The 14,170-nt window shown below is 30.3% G+C and overlaps 1 protein-coding gene across 1 annotated transcript in view; it reads right to left on the bottom strand.

Annotated features, from left to right (window-relative positions):
• Positions 1–3,475: 3,475 nt before the first annotated feature.
• The window catches only part of ecd (ecdysoneless cell cycle regulator), a 105,495-nt gene continuing 94,800 nt past the window's right edge, over positions 3,476–14,170 (bottom strand). The window contains exon 13 of the mRNA XM_085819299.1: positions 3,476–10,262. Coding sequence (XP_085675425.1) covers positions 10,089–10,262 — 174 coding nt within the window. The 3' untranslated portion in view covers positions 3,476–10,088. The remainder of the gene's footprint in view (positions 10,263–14,170) is intronic.

The following is a 14,170-nucleotide window of genomic DNA, read 5'->3' as shown; positions in this document are numbered from 1 at the left end:
ACATTTGTGCTCCTTGGCCTTCCAGAGCCTTCATTTCATTGGCAATCTCCTTGTAGCAACCACTGCTACCATCATTTTTGCACAGCAGTGTCTGTACACTGCAGGTGGCAGCCTATTGCTCGGTATGACCACCCAGCTTCACGCAACCCTACAATGCGACCACGTTCAAAGTCCTTTAGTTGTCTGTAAGGTCTTCGATATCATCGTAATGGCATCTTTACGGAATTACAATGGCAATGCATGTAATTCCGTATTCTTTTTCAAAAAAAGATCAATTTTCTGCCTCACTGGTGTCATACTTTGCGAATTGCGCGGTGTGATCGCAATTCCTGTTCATTTGCATGTTTGATCAAGATGTTTTTGCATACTAAATTTCGTCACGCTCAGAAAAGTCCTTCTCAGATCTTCAATTTTTTTGCAAAAGAGTGTATATTGCATTACTTGTGTATTTCTCTATTGTATTTTATATAAATTCAAATACTTTTGATTTATGATATTGTGCCATAAATTAAAAACAAACAGTAATATACAATGAGGAAGCAATAAGAACAAATGCAATAACTGCAAGAGTTTGATACATGTAACATAATAACAGCAGTACATTTATTCAAGCAAACTCTTTTAACCCATAATTAACCTGCCAGAGCTTCAAATGATACACACTGCAGGGATAAAATTTGTAAAGAAAAGGAGGAAATATGCATAAAATGTAATGGAAAATAAAAATAAAATCTGAAAGGTTTCAGATTTTAAATTACGTCCAAAGAGGCTTTTTTTAACATTTCTTGCATTAGCTTTATTTATTAAATATCATGTTCTTCGCACTTAAACCATAAAATTTAGTTCAACAGCAATGTCGCAAAATAATTTTAAAATGATCGTATTTTTAGAGTTTCCGATAGACAGTTTTGCTTCCTGGAGATGTCCCCCCCCCCTGTAGAGTGTTGCCATTGCTCACTTTTAAATCGTTGAGTTTGTTAATCAAAAATTCGTTAAAGTTTTACAAAATATGATATCAATAATAAAACAAATTCCAAATTTGGGCTTTTAGATGCTCATATTCGCAGTAGGATTATGTCATTCAAAACTGGATGGTTCTAGTAATTGCTATTTTATCACAATGCAAGAAACATACATTGATTTATGCAGATTCTTCATTATTTAATTTCTTCAAATATAATACAGGGTGATAGCATTTGGTGGCAATGATTTGAAAAGTGATACAGCCTTTTCAAGTTTTCAATGCAAAATCACAAAATGAAAACAATAGTCCTCCAGGGATATATATCAGATATTATACTAATTTTATTATTAATATAACAGTTTCCTTTTGTTCACATAATTCTGTAATGTTCGGTAAATACAGCTGCCCCCATCCATATAATATAGATGTCAGTAAGAAAATATTTTCTGTTTTAAGATTTAAATATTCAATGCAAGCATTTAAAAAACAATGATACATTTTCAATGTCATGTTCTTGTTTCCCAACCACTGTGTTATATAAAAGGATGACAAAACTTTGTAAGAAAAACACACTAGTTTTATTAAAGAAAAATTCAATTTTATACACAATTCATTTTTTAAAAAATATTTGTGTAATGAAATGTTCAAAGCAGATACAGATAATATAAGTATTTTAAAAACTGAATGATATCAAATAACATATTCTAATATCAAGATCTAAATTATTATTACAATATATTGTGCTATAAGTATCACACACTTATCAAGGTGGTAAAATTGTGACGATAATGAAAAATGTAAAGCATAAAACATTTCCTCAATTTTGATAAATGTTACTTTAAAAAAAAAAAAAAATTATGAACTGTACAGAAATAATTTCCGTCCAAACTATTAAATTTTAGACTGAGATTTTAGTACAAAGACTTGTGGCAAGAATGGAAATGTGTTCAAATATTTAAAAGCAAGGTAGTGACCCTAAAATGCAGAGATAATTAACTGTATACTACTAACAGCATATCACAGAACATTCTCGAAGCAAAACAAAAATAATTTCAGAAAATAACAGTATTCATGAAAAAATTAAAATATTCGAATGAAGTAAGTAAAACATATTGATAACAAAAAGAAAAATTTAATTATAAAAGATTTTTATTTTTGTAATTCCCATCTAGTTTTTGAGTTTTTAATGATCTTCCTATTGAGATTTATTTCTATTCATAAACTAGTTGTATGAATCAAAATTGATAATTACTAACTAGAACATTATAGAGTCATTAGGTATTTTGATGCTGGAGATGTGAAAAATGCGCAATGCCTTCGCTGGGACTTGAACCTTGAAATTTCGAATACGCACTGAGTGTAATATCGTTACCTAACATACTCCCCTTTTAAAGGGTGACTGGGGATTAGGGGACCCAATCGCCAAATCCAGGTGGTGACAAATTATTGTCCACCACCTTTTAGTTCGGATGCCATTTATACAGTCATTAGGTTTTTTTAATGCTGGAGATAAGAAAAATGTGCATGACCTCACTGGAACTCTAAATTGGACCTTCGAATATGAGCCGAGTGCACTAATATTACACCATGAAGGAATGCAGGAAAGAGGGAGAAAATACCTTATAACACTTAGTACTGCAATCTCATAAATTGTTTAACAGATATGATTCTTGCATGCTGCAACAGTCCTTTAATATTTTAAACCATGACTAAATGTATACAAATTTTTACTCTTAAATCTTATTATAAACAAACTCACTATACTAAATGCATTACAGAAGTAATAAAGATCTTATTCAATTAATAAAAGCATACTGCATTTATTTGACTGATATAATTAAAATGTTCATAAAATTTGACATAATTAATACTGTTTTATACAGTTGGGAATATAAAATATAAAAAAGACAAAAATATCACAGTGGAGCTGTTATTAACGAGAAATACTGATTCCTATAAACAGCTTTTAAATATATACAAGTAAGTATACTTAAGTCATGAGATAATAGCTGAATAAAAAACTGAACACTGAGAAACAAAATTTTAAGTACAATTATATGCATAATTAATTTCCACCATATATTAAAAAGAAGAATTATACATGTTTATGTGTTTTACTCTCAAATATAGGCTCTTTTAAAAATATTTTTCTTTCCTGAAAGGACAATATCTTTAGAATTAGTTTTGTTTCTTTTAGTAGAAATTTTTACAAAGAAATACAAAACAGAATTATTACACATTGCACAAAACAGCACTATACTGTTAACACATTTTAAAATCTTTAATGTTCCTACATGTCCTTTTTGTTCATGATTGCAAATATTATTTACATTTAATGATTTTTAATTTTTTTTTGGCCCTGTTTCTATTATTTGCACCAGAAAGATTTTATATGTTATTATCTAGTTTAAAAAGTAACTAAAATAGCCCATTTCACTTTTTACTTTTCTTGATTCATCAATTCCCTTTCTTTCTTTTCTCTTAAAAAAAAAAAAAAAAAAAAAAAAAGACTGGAAGATACTGATAATTTTATTCCCTTATTAATTACAATCTGCATGATATACATCTTTGCTTTTTTCCTATGTTCAACTTTTAGACAACAGAAAATAGTTACATATTTCATTTAACATTAGAAGAAGCAATGCATAAGTGAGTAAAATTCTTAAATCCTAACACTTTCTTATGAGTTTGACTGTTACAAATACTAGATAAACACTAATATGCAATTTTTTATGTTTTCTTAACTTTTAACATAACAAGAACTACACATTCATTCTTATAAATTAACTTTCTCCAATAAACAAACAAAAAGCATATTTTCATAACCACTGTTGCCTGATATGCTATTATCAATTTTAAATTTAAATAATACTTTCATATTATATGGAATCCAAAAAATGCTATTATCAATTTTAAATATAAATAACACCTTCATATTATATGCAATCTAAAAAATATTTTTTGGAAATACATTAAATGCTTGATTTAGTATGCAACTAACTGAAAAGCTCAAGGAACTAAAATATTTTAGAATAAAATAAAAAAAAAAAACCTCATGAAAAATTCTGCAAATGGAAAATTTGTGGTGTCATTACAGAGCTCATTATACTATTAGTATGCATGCAGCATTGTCACCAAACACTGTAATTTAGTACCCTTAACGAATAAGTAGGATGTCACAACTCAATTTATAAGAACTTAACCTTAGTTTTTAAATTACTCATTAATTCTTGATCAGATAGTTTCATTTAAAAAATAATATAAATTTTGTTTCTTTCCTTGTATTTGGAGGAGGGATATTATTTGGGACCTGCCTTCTATGGGACAGCATACAAGAGAGTGAGTATTTTCAAATTTTTTTCCTGAAATCTCAAAAATTTTAAATGTAGGGTTTTGATATACAAGTTGGTAACAAATAAGATAATGATGATTGTTTTTATAATTTTAGATTGGAAATTTCTTCCATTCTTTTGAATTTTCTAACATGACTTCCATCTTTTATATCCAGAATTTTCCAAGCTTTTGCTGTACATTTAGTAAAATTATATATGATAGAGTAAATTAGAAATGCCATTAATATTTCCCATATTAAAAAATCCTATTCCAAGAATTTTCTTTCTTTCTTTCTTCTTTTTATTTATTTATTTTCTAAATATGCTAGCATGGCCATTGGCTAATTCACATAAAAATTACATTCCATGGGCTATAACAGGACAAATTTTCTATAACTATAAATTTCTACAGATGTTTCAGCAATGTTCACAAGTTCTGAGCCTAAATTTTACTGATATAAAAATCTTCGCAGCTATGTATGCATTCTGGTAATTTTCATAGTACAAAAAATCTCAGAAATGTAAACATTTCTGGAAGACTAGCCATCTTTGTTGATAATCCATTAAAACAATCATAAATTTGTTCAGTCACAATTAATGTTTCATAAAATATTTTACAGCTATTTAGTTTAAAATGTTATACTACTTAAATATATTAGCTCTTAAAGCTGGTTTCCCATTTATTTTTTGGAGAAAATGAAATATTTTAGTTAATTTTCTGAAAGTTTATCCTAACTAGCAATTTAAAAAACTAAATATTAGCCATATATTATATAAGTTGGAGATAATTTCATCTTTTTCCTACAGTTTATAATTAAATGCAATTTCCATGGTAAAAATTTCATTCAGATGGATGAATTATTTAACCCTCTGAGTGCCATGGCCGGCTTTACCCGGTCATGAGATTTTTTGTTACCTGATATATACTAGCTTATAATTTAAGATATTTTGCTTTCTTACTTTCATTAATAATATAAATGTCCTCTTAATGGACATAAGTTTACGAAAATAGACATTAAAATAAGCAAATATACAAATTTAGCTAATAAAGACTTTTTAGATACAGGTCTTCCATGACAGATCCAAATACCCTGGCCACTAGCACATAAGTACCCGTTTTGGCCAAGCAGAAAATTTAAAAAAAATAATCATGCATTTTAATAAAAAAGCACAAAAATTAGATATAGTATTTCAAATTTCTGTTATATAAAAACTGAAATTAAAATTTATCTAAATATTTTACACAGCTCAAAAATACATGACTAAGATATCTTTTTTGTATCTAAACGCTATTTACAGAATTGATTAAACTATTACAAATCTAGATTTGCATAAGTCTGAAATGTTAAGGAAACAAGATTGTCTGTGCATTTACATTTTTAAAAACTTGAGGTAATTATAAAAGACATTAGCTAAAACATATTACATGTTATTTTCATTACATCTAAACACATTTGTTTAAAATTATATCAAATGACTAGTTTTGGCTTTTTATAAATTGAGCAAAATATATTTGTTTCTTTGGCACAAAAAAAAAAAAAAAAAAAAAAGGGCAAAGATTATGCAAAAGCAAACATACAAATGCACGCCAGGCTAAATAAGTTTTTTTTAAAAATCAGTAACCAAAAATTTTCAAACTAATGATAAAAAAGGGATCTTCATTCATCATTCAGAACAATGCAGAGTAATAAAAATCATTCAAATAACTTATTTACTGTTACTCAAAACACATATATAAAAGGAATCCATAAAATTATAACTAATGATAGTTTTACCTTATTTACATATTACCTTATGAAAGGAAATACTCAGGGACATATACTGTAAAATTTTTCTGAGGAATATTTCCCCACCATGATATTTACACAATTTTAAGTGTTTTATGAGCTTATACTCCCATAAAAGTCACAACTACATCCCAAACCAAAAAGGCATGTATAATGGATATAGCTATTAATATCTGAGGTAATAGCTACACTAGTGCAGAAGAAAGAACATTAAGGAAAATGCTAAAATTACTAGAGGAGCAAAAGATTACTATAATATTGATGAAACTATTTTATCAACTTATTTTAAGTTTTAGCAACTTATGTTAAGTCTCGAGAATTCATTCTAAGAAAGCATATGTATTATATTTTTACCATATACTTAAAGAAAAAAAAAAAACAATTAAAAAAATGTTACTGTTAAGTTTCAAAGCTATAAAAGGCTGAGAATTTATATAAATATTATTTTAAATGACACACAAAAGATATATGTAAACACAGTTTAAAAGTTTTAATAAACAGATGTAATACTGACAAAATCGAAAAAATAACTTTTTGATTTGCAACAATTATGCAGCATCTCATAAACCTCGAAAACACTTAACTGAAAATTCTACTTGTCAGCACTATATCCACTAATCTTGCCAACAGAGATAAAAATAGAAAGAGGGGAGAAGCTGTACTGGACAAATTGATGGAATATACTAAGGCATTTGATAAAAACATACTTGACAAAGAAACAGCTTTAAAAATAAAACTTTTCTAATTATTTATATAAGTATTACTTATTTTTTCTGACTTTGGAAGAAATAATTCTACAGAAAGAAGAAAGATAATTAAAAAAAAATTGTAATCATAATTTTAAAAAATTCAAGCAAAGGAATATAAAATAAATAATAATAATAAAAAAAAAAAAAAAAAAAAGGGAGATGGAGGACATTTCAAAATTGTAAAAAACAAAGAATATTGATGAATTGTTCAGTTTCTAACAATGACATCAAAAGAAAAAATTACATTGAAATTGATGGTGATATTATACATCAATTAAAAGATGAGGTAGAGTGAAAGAAATGATGATTATAAAAGATAACAAAAAAGAAACTACATTTTGACTGAAAAAGCAATTCTGCATTAGATGTTCATGCTGATTTACAGCACAAAATACACAAATTCTTCTTTTAAAAAACAATTCTTACTTAATTCAACTGAAAGAATATTAATTTATAGCTTTGTAAAATAATCTCTTTTGAATACTTTAAATTTTAAAATTATTCTTCAGACAGATTAGGCACCTGCTTGTTAAGTTCCCAATTAAACAGAACTGACTGCATTTCTTAACCATCTGAATGGCATAACTGGCTCTACTCACTCATGAGATTTTTTGTCATTTGGTACATGTTATCTTATAATGTAAGATATTTTGCTTTCTTAGTTTCCTTAATAATGTGAATGTCATTTTAACGAAAGTAAGTTTATGAAAACGGAGATTAAAATAAGTAATTTTACAAATTTTCCTAATAAATGCTGTTAAATACAGGTCTTCATGACAAATCCAAAAACCTGCACCGCTCAAAGGGTTAAATAAAAATGCACAATTAACACCTTTTGATTGTCTCAATAAATGCTAATATTAAGGTTTTCATTTCCTCTGGAAATTCTAAATTTCATTTTGACAAGTTATATTTAATTACATAAACACACACCTTTTCTTTTCTTTTCTTTTTTTTTTCTTTACACTTCAAAAAATAAATTATCACATTTGGGCACAAACAAGAAATATTTTGACAACAAGCATATACATTTCATTTGATTACATTAATAGCCAAGTCAACAAAGGGTTTGACAAACAGGAAAAAAATAAAGATTTTTTTCACTGATTCTATAAGTCTTGTGGTGGTGAATCCAAAATTTAGGTTTGCCACCTCAGCAGAGGCCTGCTCCATAATTAAAACCAAGGTTGGGGGGGGGACCCCTCAAAATTTTTACCTATAATTTAAAAACTAAGCAATTTTTTAAGATGATCACTCTATACAAAATTAAAGTAGACGGAATTTCCTACAAATGCATATACTTAAGTTTATTGTTCGGACGAACTGCAATGTTCCTAGAGTATGCTAAAAACAAACCTCCATATGAATCTCCATGAAAAATTCAAAATACACCTTTCTAACTGTGCCAGTGGGGCCCTAACAGCAACGCCATATGCCTGGAACTAGTTATAAACTAATTACTTTATGAATGCCTAGTAAGTCACATTAATTGAATTAACAGATGTCAATGAGGTAAATGGGCAGCAGACCCACCAGTTTATAGGAAATTGCTCTACTACATTCCTTGCTTCATCTACATATAGTAAATGAAACTTGAAAGTTTTGAGTGAAATGACAGTACAGTAGACTACCTTGAATTGATGGGAAAGCAGCAATGCAATAAACTTTCACATTTCTTAGAAACGGTGTGCAGGAATGACAGTTTACAATTGACTAAATGATAAATGAGAATAAAAGTGAGTTTTTCTCAATTAAAAACAGTGCTCCTTGAAAAGTATGGCAATGATGTATTGGTAACAGCTAATATGTCTTGTATTGTGTGTTTGAAGACTATAGGTCTCGTGGTATTAGGAGAGGCTGCTAGAAGATGAAAAAAAGCTAAGAATTGTTAAAATAGCAGATGCTATTAATGTTGAGGATGAACAATCTCAAGTATATGACATGACACAATACCGCCCAGCAAATAGATTTTTGGAAATTGCTGCGGATCTCCTTCCATAATCTCTTTAAGCTTTTGTGGATGCTGTAGAAATGAGTAAGAAGAAAGTAAATGGCAAATGGAAGAAGTCTTATTCAATAGTTGACTGCTTACTTACAGCCATGATTGCAGTATTTTTGTACAGAAAGTAGGGATCGCAAAGGGAATTTAGTTCATGAGTATTTAAGGTGAGGTTTTTTTTTTTTTTTTTATACTGTAAGACAAAGCATGTTCTGCCTATCAATGCTATGTTACTAGGTCACTTCATAAGATAAGATTTTACAGTCTTCAGCCTTGCATTATAATTGCCAATAGTTGATATCCACAGAGGTTAAGTTTTCACCAAACTTGGCATTAAGCCGATTTGTGTTGCTTTTGGCTACACGCTTAACTGTACAATAAGCAATTAATGCATAAATTCAAGAATCAAGATCATCAGGAATTTGAATGCCCATTTTAGAAAACAAGTTACTGGCAGGTCCAGGCATGCCTTGTTGATTTGAATAAAATTCTAAAATATTTTTCAACGCTGTCAAATCAACATCTACTGGTTGAAAATCATCCTCTTCATCATTGATAACAGATAATGTTTCCTAAAGAAATAAATTTAATTAATATGCAATGAGTTACCTTGCCACAAATGGCTGGCTCAGTTGTATGCACAAAGTGTGCCTACTGTTCTTATTTCGTTAATTAAAAAGGGTCTTCTACACCCTTTGCAAGTTTCAGTTCTTACTTTAGACTTATAATTCTATTAATGTTTACCACGAGTTCGGACACTTTGGATACTTACAAAGAACAATTCTAAAATGCATTTCGTCTACTGTAATTTTGCAGAGAGTGATTGATCATCCTAAAAAAATGCTTAAATTTCAACTGAAAAAGCAAGATAAAGTAGCAAAATTTTTGTCTCTCTTTTTTTTTCTTCCCCCCCCCCCCAGTTTTCATTGTCAAGCAGGGTTCTGGCATAGTGGCAGAAGTAAATTTTGGATGAATTGAAGCATGCCAAAATCACATATAATCATTAAGCAAAAAACCTCTACAATTTTTCCTGAAAACACTGTTTTTGAATCTTCGATTGACTGGACTAGCAGTCTTATTCTCCAAATAATTACTTACATAAAAAATTAAATAAATTAATTTGTCATAAAGCTGAACTTAAAAAATGACAAAAATAAAATACATTAACTAATAATTAGTTAATGTAATTAGTTAATGTAAATATGAAATATTTTTTCATTATGATTCAGCTAAGCAATAAGCAATTAACACATAAATTCAAGAATCAAGATCATCAAGAATTTGAATGCCCATTGTAGAAAACAAGTTACTGGCAGGTCCAGGCATGCCTTGTTGATTTGAATAAGATTCTAAAATATTTTTCAACGCTGTCAAATCAACATCTACTGGTTGAAAATCATCCTCTTCATCATTGATATCAGATAATGTTTCCTAAAGGAATAAATTTAATTAATATGCAATGAGGTAACACATTTTGATAAAATAACGGTATGAATTGGAAAAATTCCCTGAGTTTACCAAATTCATAATGAATTTAAATTATCATCACTTTAACACATGAATATTATTGTTAAACAAAAGGGGCTATTAGCCTCAAAATATGATTTTGCATCAGTTCACTATTAATGGCAAATAACTTTTCAAATTGTTGTTACCGAATATTATCACCTTATGTTATTTTTAAAAGAACTAAATAATGAAGAATCTGCATGAATGTATGTATATTTCTCACACTCTGAAAAAATAAGTGTATCTAGAGCCATCAATGAATTTACTTATTATTACTTACTTCATATTTTGATTAATAAACTCAATCATTTGAAAGCAAGCAGTGGCATCACTGTATAGAATAAAATACTTTTATCTTCAACATGCAAGACAGTCTGCCCAACATTCTAGAGATACGCTGTTTTTAAATATTTTGCGATTCTGCTGCTGAATTGAATTTTATGTGGCATAGGTGGGAAGAATATGATATTTAATAAATAAAGTTACCATACAAAATATTAATAATAAAAAAACCAAAAAAAGTTTTGTAAGTCATCTTACTAAGAACACTGAACATTGATTTGATGAACAGAAAAGAGACTGAAAAAATATAAAAGTGTATGACAGCACTTAACACTGCATTGGGAATTTTAAATATACTGCTGGCCACCGCAACACCCTGAAGGAAGCATGCAAATAACATGAAATTTACAACATGCATTAGTAGAGGTGAGATATGAAAATAATTAGAATTTCAGTGCGGAAGCACATCATGTGCACCTATGGCACCACTTCAAAGTGCTATTTAAGGCTTGGAGTTTTCGATGACTTCAAGTTCGCCAATTGTGTTTTTCATGCAATTTTTCAAAAAAAAAAAAAAAGGGGGGGGGGATCAATTATGCCTCATAGTAAACAGCGATCATTGTTTGATCAAGTATCCAAGTTCGAAAGAGGAAGGATAATGGCCTACCGAGAGTGTGGATTATCTTTCAGATAAATTGCTAGTCGTGTTGGATGAAACCAAACAACTGTAATGTGGATATGTGACCATTGGATGCAGGAAGGTAATACGGACCGACGTGTTCGATCGCATCTACCTCAGTGCACCACTTCACGTGGACAGGAATATTGTGCGCATGGCAGCGACGGATCGCTCAGTCACATCACGAACCATAGCACAGCACATTCAGTCTGTAATGCATCATCCAGTGTCTGCGCGTACCATTCGAGGCCGTTTACAGCAGAGTGATCTGCCCGCAAGACGTCCACCCTTGACGCAGAACCACAGATGTCTCCGCTGCCAATGGTGCGATGAAAGAAGGATGTGCACTGCAGAGTGGAATGAAATTGTCTTTACTGATGAGTGATTTGTCTGTCTACAACACCATGATGATTGGATTCTAGTCTAGAGACACCATGGAGAGAGGATGCTGAACAGCTGCGTTATGCACTGCCACACTGGTCCTGTAGCGGGTATTATGGTATGGGGCGGTATTGGATATCCCTCTCACACTCCTCTAATACGCATTGCCGGTACTTTAAACAGCCAGCGCTACATCTCCGAGGTGTTGGAGCCAGTTGTCCTTCCTTACCTTTAGGGCTTGCCCACAGCCATATTTCAACAGGATAATGCGCGACCACACGTGGCAAGCATTGTCCAAGGGTTCTTCGTCAATCGCCAGATTGAATTGCTTCCCTGGCCGGCTCGCTTTCCGGATCTTACGCCGATCGAAAACATGTGGTCCATGGTTGCTGAACGATTGACCCAGATTACATTCCAAGCTGCCACACCAGATCAACTTTGGCAACGTGTGGAAGCTGCTTGGTCTGCTGTACTCCAAGAACACATCCAAAGTCTGTTTGAATCAATGCCGAGGCATGTGGCAGCGGTGATCTCCAACAATGGCGGCTACTCTGGCTACTGAATCTGGAAGGAACCACACTTCACAGAATTCTATAAATTTAATCATTTGATACTTGGTCAACATGTTATCTACTAAATAAATTTTGTTGTGATATCTCTTGTCTTTCTTAGTGTTGCAATTTGGGTGGCCAGCAGTGTATATGCTGCTATGCTGCTTTTAGAATTTTTGTGATTTTGCCATTGACTTATATATTGATTAAGCGCTAAGAAAATGATGCTTAATAAAATTGAGGGGAAAAAAAAAAAAAAAAAAGGAGGAGCCCTTTTTTTATGCCTTAATTTTATATAGCATTCTTTCACAGAAAAAATCCATTGATATTTCACTTTTCAGCTGAATAAGCAAATCATGGCAATCAAAAACTGCATAATTTAATCTTGAGATTACAAAAGAAATGCTGCATTTGCTTGCAAACTGATTCATTTCACTGAGTGAGTGACAGCTGATTCATCCAAAATAAGTGTTAGCTTGTAGATTTTTAGCACCATCGAGAGCTCTTGTTAGAAGCATGCTAATTTCTATTTTTAGGAAAGAAAAAAGTTTATAGTCTCATGTTAAAAAATCTAATTTTTATCATTTCCCAACGTTTTGAATAATTTTTGCTCTAGAATTTTATTGGTTTTATGTAGAAAGTTTTAGGGAATCACAAACCTTAAGTTAAAAGAAATCAGTCCAAGGAGTTAGTGGCTTGAATGAGTTGATTCTCCCAATCTCACTGCTCATTCGATTATTTCTGCTCTTTGCTTCATCCTCACAGACCATTTTTGATTCAGTCCCTATTCCCGATCTTATGCTTCAAGGTATTTATTGTTAGCAAGTGGTGAGCCATAAAATAGAACCAATTCAATTCAGTAAGTGAACAGTTCGAATCTAATACCATAACATGCCCTAGCAGTGAGTGAGAGGTTAAAGACTGTACAATACAGGTAGTTTATCCTGGGCTCTACACTAGATGAAGAAGCGTAGAGCCCAGGCTGATATTCAAAGGCATTGCTGATATTCAAATTTTTTTCTATGCATAATATGAATGCAAGTCAGTTTCCTGGGCGTCTTTCTCTTCGGAAGATAATATTCACATGCTCTGTCACATTCAAAATAATGGAATAACCATTATCAGGATAATTGTTTTAACAGAATAATTGTTTTTGCCTATCTCTAGATTGCAATAAAATTGACTAAAATGTTACTATTTGAAAGTAAAAAATTAGCATAAAATAAGCAAAAAATCCCAATGTAATTTGCTGATTCTTTTTAATTGTTTAATTTCAAAATTATAATAAATTTACAACAATTAATTATAACACTGATTTCTCTCTCCCTTCTGAAATAGTTATAGACTATATTTTGAACTAAGCATGAAAATGTAACAGCTAAATTTGATGAAATTAAGTTAAAAAATCTATAAAAAATGCTAAAAATTTGATAAAGCTAAGAAAGAGCCCATATAAGTTATGAAAAATGTGATTACATTTGATGAAAACTAAATCTGATAAGATGACTGTTTTAAATATAAATACTGTATATGAACAGGATGAAATTACATTCAAAATTTAATATTCCGCTGACCCAAGTGAATGTTTCAGATTAAACTAAAGATGAAAGGAAATTAGGCATTTAACTAATGGACGTCAATAAATGAAAACTTTAATAGTTATTATTCTCAATCATAAACAACTTTTTTTGTTACCTAAATGTCAATCAACATGTACCATATGTGATGGATAAATATTCAACTTTACGATGTCTATTTTTAATATTAATATCTCATATTAAAAAATACTAGCCCGCAATCCCGCCAGATGAGAAGGCTGCAGTTAAAGGAAAATTTATAAATTCTATGTGCCCCTGAAAAGTATATGTAAAAACATTTCAATATGAGTGAAATCAGTTCATTCCTTCCAAACAACAACCAATTTGTAAATAATTTTT

Source organism: Stegodyphus dumicola, chromosome 6 (genome assembly GCF_044657685.1).
Source record: "Stegodyphus dumicola isolate Sdum_Otavi_A_Nest chromosome 6, ASM4465768v1".
NCBI lineage: Eukaryota > Metazoa > Arthropoda > Arachnida > Araneae > Eresidae > Stegodyphus > Stegodyphus dumicola.
Note: the sequence above shows the minus strand (reverse complement) of the source record. Positions and strands in the feature narration are given on the sequence as shown.